This window comes from Contarinia nasturtii, unplaced genomic scaffold (genome assembly GCF_009176525.2).
Source record: "Contarinia nasturtii isolate CC-2019 unplaced genomic scaffold, AAFC_CNas_1.1 Cnas_scaffold_4198, whole genome shotgun sequence".
NCBI lineage: Eukaryota > Metazoa > Arthropoda > Insecta > Diptera > Cecidomyiidae > Contarinia > Contarinia nasturtii.
This window is the reverse complement of record NW_022201493.1, coordinates 3,344-10,735: the sequence shown is the minus strand read 5'-3', so window position 1 is coordinate 10,735 and position 7,392 is coordinate 3,344. Positions and strand designations below refer to the sequence as shown.

General features: G+C 33.9%; 2 protein-coding genes across 2 annotated transcripts; one reads left to right on the top strand and one right to left on the bottom strand.

Annotated features, from left to right (window-relative positions):
* Positions 1–19: 19 nt before the first annotated feature.
* On the bottom strand, positions 20–4,073 carry LOC116350501 (multidrug resistance-associated protein 4-like; the record flags this gene model as incomplete). Its single annotated transcript, XM_031782294.1, has 10 exons — positions 3,853–4,073; positions 3,495–3,662; positions 3,255–3,414; positions 2,773–2,992; positions 1,748–2,714; positions 1,478–1,682; positions 1,029–1,411; positions 450–970; positions 139–369; positions 20–41 (listed from the first exon to the last, which is right to left on the bottom strand). Coding segments are annotated over exons 1-10 (3,062 nt in total), but the record flags the coding sequence as incomplete, so codon positions are not given.
* A 1,664-nt stretch (positions 4,074–5,737) lies between these two features.
* LOC116350500 (ornithine lipid N-methyltransferase-like) lies at positions 5,738–6,919 on the top strand. Its single transcript, XM_031782292.1, has 2 exons — positions 5,738–6,000; positions 6,329–6,919. Exons 1-2 carry the CDS (start codon positions 5,821–5,823, stop codon positions 6,839–6,841), a joined length of 693 nt encoding a protein of 230 aa, XP_031638152.1. The 5' UTR covers positions 5,738–5,820; the 3' UTR covers positions 6,842–6,919.
* The last annotated feature ends 473 nt before the right edge of the window (positions 6,920–7,392 follow it).

The window sequence follows — 7,392 nt, the reverse complement described above, 5'->3', positions numbered from 1 at the left end:
CACCTGTGATATTGCCAACCCCACTCGATCTCCAGTCACTCCTAGAAAAAATAATAAAGTTATAAGAGAACTTGCTTTCTTCATTTTACATAAACGAGTGTTGTCAATTGGACAATTTTGACAGAAAAAGCTACAAACCTTCATTTACAACCAGAAAAACATAAAGAACAACACCGATGAAAAGGAGTACTATCATATCCAACCATAATCCAAATGCATACGAAGTACCCAAAAACATGGTATATGCGCCCGTATTAAGATTTTGATGTCGTTCAAACTCTTCTCGCAAAATTGATTCGGCTTGAAATGCTCTGACTATTGATAAGCCTTTCAACGTTGCCAAAACGTGTGTGAATACAGGAGATTTTGCTAAAAGTAATAATAAAATTGAAATTTTGATAAAAAACTAACAATCAGATGCAATTCATTCAAAAACCATTTCAACTCACTTGATGCTTCTAATCGCACGACTTTTGTGGAACATTTCGAATAAATTTTTTGTATAAAAATGAAAAAAACTCCCAGAAAAAGTGCCACTACTGCGAATTTGACATCTGTAAAAATGATCACCGATATTGAACCGAATGCTATGAAAATGTATTCGGTTGCTTCCATTAGAGTTTTTGGAAGCATTTCATCAGCATTGCCCATGTCCTTCGTAAATCTATTCATAATACGACCCGCTGGATTCTCATTGAAAAACTGCATTTTCGTCGATATTAAACCGTGAAACATTGTATCGTGTAAACTCTGCGACGCCTTTGTACAAACTAGAGAGAAAAGAACTGACCGAAGAATAGCCGCAAATATCAAAGAGATAATAATTCCACTGTAGATGTAGATGTATGCTTCAGTAGACCATATATTTTGTCCATCATCTGTAGCTGCGTGATCTAATGAAGACTCTTTCGGTGTGGTCTGATGGAGTGATGTAGTATTTAATTTCAGTCGATTTTCCTCATTTTTAATCCTGTAAATGCAAAGCATAATATAGAGTAATATCCCATTTAAAGCCAAAATTCATTTACCATATTGAAACCCAAATATCGGCCATGCTAGCAATAATTTGAGTGATCAGAAATAATGCAGCTAGAAGTGGCACCGCGCATGAGATATTTGATGATTTTAAATATCTAAAAAGAAGAGAACCATTGATTTTTCCCTCTGACAATGTATTTGTCGACGATGGTTTTTTCCCTTCGACATTTTGAGTCGCTTCCAGCAGTGTTGTCCCTTCATCTAATGATGTACTTTTACTTCCTTCTTTTAAATCCGTGTCATTGCTTTCTATTGAATTTTCATCTTGACTCTCATTCTCAGCACGATCGTTCTCATTCTGGCTGAACATGGTGGCAAAGTCAAATCCGGAGTTCAAAATCTTATGATAGTTTCCTTGTGCATCAATCTTTCCCTGTAAATAAAACGACTTAATTCCAATACAATTGCATGTTAAATTTAATGTTTATGTAAATCTTACATCCTTTAAAACAACAATCCAGTCAGCTTCTTTCATGAAATGCAACTGATGTGTGATCAAAATGCGAGTGGCATTTTGTCGTGCCAAGTATCCATTTGGTCCGATACATTCGTTGAACAGATGCGATTGCACATGTGAATCCACAGCACTCAATGGGTCATCGATTAAGTAGATATCCGCTTTTCGATACATTGAGCGAGCCAAACTGAAAAATCGGAAATGACCTTGAAAACTTCAAAATTAATCATTCAAAATTGAATTGTTCTATACTTGATTCTTGCTTTTTGGCCACCAGAAAGTCCAGCTCCGTTTTCGCCAACCACCGTCGAGTCACTATTAGTGAATTGTTCGAAATCTTTGGCTAAAGCCGAGCATTTGATGACTTCGTCATATCGTGAGCGATTCATTGCCTGTCCAAATGTAATATTTTGACGAATTGTCGATGTAAAAGTCCAATTCATTTGACTTGCATATGAAACTGTGCCATTGATCCCCAATGAGCCTTGGATCAGTGGTAGTTCTCTCAGCAAAACTTGCATAAGCGTCGATTTGCCACTACCAACGGATCCGACGATGAACACCAATTTCCCCTTTGGCACTTCCAAATTAATATCTTGCAATTGAAATGGTTCGTATTTGCTTGTGTTTAATTCGATTTCACCTTTGTATTTATCAATCTTCAGTGACGTGTTTTGATCTTTAGGTGAATTCCATTTGACCGAAACTTTTTTCATCAAAATGGCTAGATGTCGTGATGTCAATTCATCTGAACCAATAGCATCTGATTCATTCGCCTTCTCATTTTCTTCATATTGAAGAAATTCTTGTATACGTTTAAGCGATACGTAAATTTCACCGACGTCAGATATACCATCAATAAATAATCCACACATTGTCTTGGAAATTAAATTCAGTAAATATGCAATTGTAAACATTTTGGGAATTGTCATTTTCTCCTTGTCGTATAACCAAACAAACGATAGAACCGTGCAGAAAAGCGTGACTCGGGATGCAATCAGGTAAATTGTAAATTTAAATGTTTTAATATTGAGACTTTTCAAAACCATCTTCAATTCGAAACGTCGAGTGGCTGCTATTAGTCCTTCAAAATTTCGTTCCCAGCAGTACATTTTGATCACTTGAATGCCAGATACGATCTCATCCATAAAACGAATACGTTCATCCGTTCGCAAAGCAGTCTCGAATCGAACTTTTGTCAACAATTTACCAGCGTAACCTGAGGATCAAAAGTTGATTTAAATTGAAGGTCTCAGCCCAAATTAATAAAAAATTACTTTGTATAGGTACGAATAGGAAGACAATAGCCATTCCAATAATAGAAGCCCATCGAATTTCTATCCATAAAATATATGCAGCCAAAAAGGATACTAAAGGCGATACCCATGATAGATGCACATTTAAAACACTGTTACATCGCTGAACATCATTTGACAGTAGGTTTACAAGTTTTCCAGGGGCGATGCTGCTTAGGGCACCTTGAGACAGATTAAGAGCCTGTTATAATTGGATGAGATTATTAGAAAACGAAAATTCAATTGAGTTAACACTAGAATGACGATTGTGAAAAGGCCAATCAATAGAGCTGGTCATATTGCATATATGTCACCATAGACGCAACTTTGGCAAAATAACTCTTCTACAAATTTTGGATTTTATGAATCTGTACTACGATATGGCAAACAAAAACCCGTTTTGCGGGAGCACTTCCTTATGAATAGTCCAATAAATGCGTTCAGAAATCACAATAATTACATACCTTTCGATAAATGATACTGGAAAGAGCCACACGAAATTTCATGCCGCAGCATAGACCTTGGAATAGGTAGTTATGCATGCCAACGCGATAAAAAAGAGTGTTCACAAAAAATACGATTCCGTAAATGAATGCATCATCTCGAGATATATTCGAATTTTCGCTTCAAATGATAAAGATTAAATTGTTCGTTTCATAAATTAAGAAGTGAATTACCAAAAATGAATGATAAAAATTACTAACCTAAAGTATGATAAGAGCTGTTTAAATAGAAATAGATATGTCAATCGGAAAATGCAATCAATAAATATGGAGAAAATGCCTATGATGAATAATTCACTCCAAAATGTTTTGAATAAAGCACGTAATAACGAAGGGCGTGTATTTTTCGTGCACTCGACATTCCAATTTCTGAAGTAGAAAACGTGAAAAATCATAAGAGTCTTTTTATACTTTTTCTTTCTTTTTGATACTTTTATTAGCTACGGGCCTTTTTGTTCAAACATATTATCACTTTAAATAGAAGAGAATTTATATTGAGATATGCAGATGAATACATAAAAAACCCTAGTTTATTCTTTATTGGTATAAGCTAACGTACTTTTCCAGTCGATCACCAAGTCTGTCGGATTGGTCTTCTGCAAGTGGTTCAAGTGCACTGGTCGGATCTAAGACACCATGATAACTGTTTCTAAAAATCGGAATTGTCCATCCAAAGAATATCACCGACATCAAATTTGCACCTTGTAGTGGATTTTTTAAAAGTTTTCTGTACGCAGATTCCATCGCTTTGGATTCAATCAATATTAAATAACAAAACAAAATACTCAACGCACCAAAAATGTGCGAAAAAACTGAGAATTACGGAGTAAAACATTAAATTTATGTAAACAACTGATTGATATTAAAATCACTGATTGTATTCAAATGAAATATTTAACTCATAACTTAATGCATTTACATTCAGAGATTAACAAACATTCTTATTTTGATTCAGTTGAAAAACTAAATCCAAATCATTGATCACTTGAAGATAGAAGCTGTCTATCTAACACGCGGCTTTTTCGTAATATTTTTTTGATAAACGTAATGAATATTTTAAATATACAGTATAATCTTGATTCTTCGGCATTCAAACAGTATTTTTTTATCATTTTTGCTATACAGTTTTAAAATGTAGATACTTTTGATGTAACTGTCTTTTTGTTATTCGTCAGGGAGTCGAATAATTCAGGTTCTACTATATAGTGAACATATACAGTTGTAAAACTAGTAATTTACACATGTAAAAAATACAACACGTGCCAATCTGTAGTAAACATGTTTCTATACATTGAAGAGCAAGACACACAGAATTCGAACAATAGTTATAAGCAGACAGAATTAATTATACATGTATATTGTGGAAACCTATACTAAGGCAGACTTGATATTTATCCTTATCTGTATTGATAGCGTTATCTGTATTGTTTATCGTTATTATCTGATTGTATAGTGTGAATTCATTAATCACATAAATGACATAGGAACTCAAAAGGATAAAATGCGAACTTACGCGGAACTGTGTGAAGATAGACGAAGACAGCACAAATTAAAAGTAAACCTTCAGTTGTATGCGTGCAAATTATTATGCGTAAACATGTTTCATCCAAGTCAACAGAGCCCTAGAGTTGTCATGAATTCGTACTTTATGGAATTTCAATGGTCTCACCTTCTTCATTTGTTCAAATCTGAATTCATTTACCCGTGCCGCAAAACCTTTGAATCTTCGAAAGTCGATTTTTTGAAAAAAATTGATTTTTCTTCCAAATTTGACCCGATTGTCGTTTGACTTCTATTTCTTTTGGTGTTTTCTGATAGAATTTACTTTTTTTTCTCATTTGAAATTATGATCGAGCACAAAAATTGGGCATTCAACGACTTCAAGGCTTCGAGAATCATGTGCTTTCGATTTTGGGCCATTTTCATTGGCATGTTGGTAGCAATGATATTAACATTCCTCGGTAGGTCGGTAGGATTTCTTGTCAAAATTCACCGAACTTTATCCAAATAACAAAGTGTTCGATAATGTGTCAATTTCGCCCAATATTTGACTACTTTTCATGTTTTGCAAATAGATATTTATGCTAAAATTGAGATTGATTTCAAGACATGCCAGTTCAACAAAAATGGTAAAATAAGAATCACTCATTCGTCGAGAGCTAAGATTTCATGAGGAAAAAATAAAAAAAAAACTTGAAAGAACCGCATTACGCCTGAATGTTGATAGCACATTATTCAAAGAAGGAAAAATGAATTTAAAGTGTTTCAGTAAATTTGATTGATGAAAAGAAAGCAATCACCATCAAATTCCCTTATTAGCGATAATCGTCGTGCGGTGTGAATATATTTAATAAAAATTGATAAAAATAAATTTGAATGGAAAAAAAGTTAACTTTTTCTAGGTTGAAAAAAAATGTCTATAAAAGCGGCGCAAATGATACGACAATCTAATTTGTAATTGACCGTTGAAAAGCACGCGATAGATTTTTTTGTTGGTCGTTTAATTAATTGAAGTAGTGAGCAAAAAATGGCAATGGAAGTGATTTCAAAACTGGTGTTTTACGTGTGTCATGTTGTGAAAGGATTATTCGAAATTGCTGTTGGAAAAGAAGAATTCATTTACGATGATAAAGGCAACATTATCTCAAAATTACCATCGAAGCGCAAGCAAGTTTTGGTGTTTGCCAGAAATTTTCTCAAGGAACCGGTAAGTTTTTTGGGTTTTGAAATGTTCTAATGGGTTTTTGAAATTACAATCAACTAACATTTCGCAATTGATTTGTCGGAATACATAAATAAATGAATAAATCAAAAAAACCGAAATGAACATATCAAATGCCCTATCGCATATATTAGACTGAATGTCAGTCGATTTTATTCGGTCGCCTTTTGAAGCTAAGTATCATGCGTGGCAACAAAAATCAGATTTATATACATTTCTACTTTTCCACTTTCTCACACATACTCTCTTTCTCTTTTTCATTCTTCTTTTCTTTCTTTTTCCTCTTATTTTTTTCATTCAATTTTGTAAATAGGTGATGTTGGGCTCCGCCTTCCCAAGCTCTCAATTTACAACCGATAAATTGTTGGCGCCGATTGATTTTAAAAATGCCACCTTAATCGTTGAATACGGTGCTGGTGTTGGTAATATTTCCATTGAAATTCTTCGGCGAATGCGTAAAGATGCGAAATTGTTGGTTTTTGAAATCAACGAAGATTTGATTGAATTCTTGAAAAGCGAATACCATGACGACCGTTTTATTGCAACCGATCGTTCAGCGGCCGACGTCGAGGATGTGCTGCGTGAACACAATTTGGGACAACCGGACTATGTCATTTCGGGCATTCCATTCTCAACAATGCCAAAAGAAATCGCCAAAAATATCATGAAAGCAACGAAATCGATTTTAAAACCCGGCGGCAAATTTTTAGTCTATCAATTCAGAAATAAAGTTCTCACATTTTTAACACCATATTTTAAACACATCGATCGTAATTATGAAATTGTTAATGTACCACCGATGAAACTATTTTTTGCTTATAATTAGGTCAAAGGACGGAACTTTGACTTTATTGTAGTTATCGTTTAAATAAGCTAAATAAATCGAATCGCCTGTTTTGTTTAAAAAAAATCAAACCTCTTTCATTTCAATTGATTTTTCGTCGAAAATTCTCAAAGAAATTTGACTATGATATTCTCAATTCTCAACATTGACTTTGACATTTTTAATTTCTATGCAATCGGATTACTTTCTGGGATGACTGTCTGTCTGTAAGTTTTGTTCTTGATTTTAAAAAATGAAGTAGCTATCAAATGTGAGAATCCAACAAAGACCACCTACTTTTGCTAGTAAAACACCGAAAACTATTTTTTCTTCGTAATAAAAGAAATGCGATTACATCAGCCGTTGAAAAACACAATCTGAATTGCGTCGAAGATCGTATTTTTTTAAAAGTCATTCCATCGTATTTTTTTCCTACGTAATTATATTTCTTCTTCGTCAAAAAAAACCGCAAAGTGTTTATCAGAGACATTTTGAAAAACAGTCGGCGGAAATATAACGAATTTATGAAAAACAGGCGATTGAACGCATAAAAT

What these genes read in the sequence shown, in the direction of transcription:
- LOC116350500 (XM_031782292.1), top strand. Translation starts at nt 5,821, where the DNA reads ATGGCAATGGAAGTGATTTCAAAACTGGTGTTTTACGTGTGTCATGTT. An exon ending in GAAATTTTCTCAAGGAACCG is followed by an intron (nt 6,001 to 6,328) that starts GTAAGTTTTTTG and finishes TTTTGTAAATAG; the next exon opens with GTGATGTTGGGCTCCGCCTT.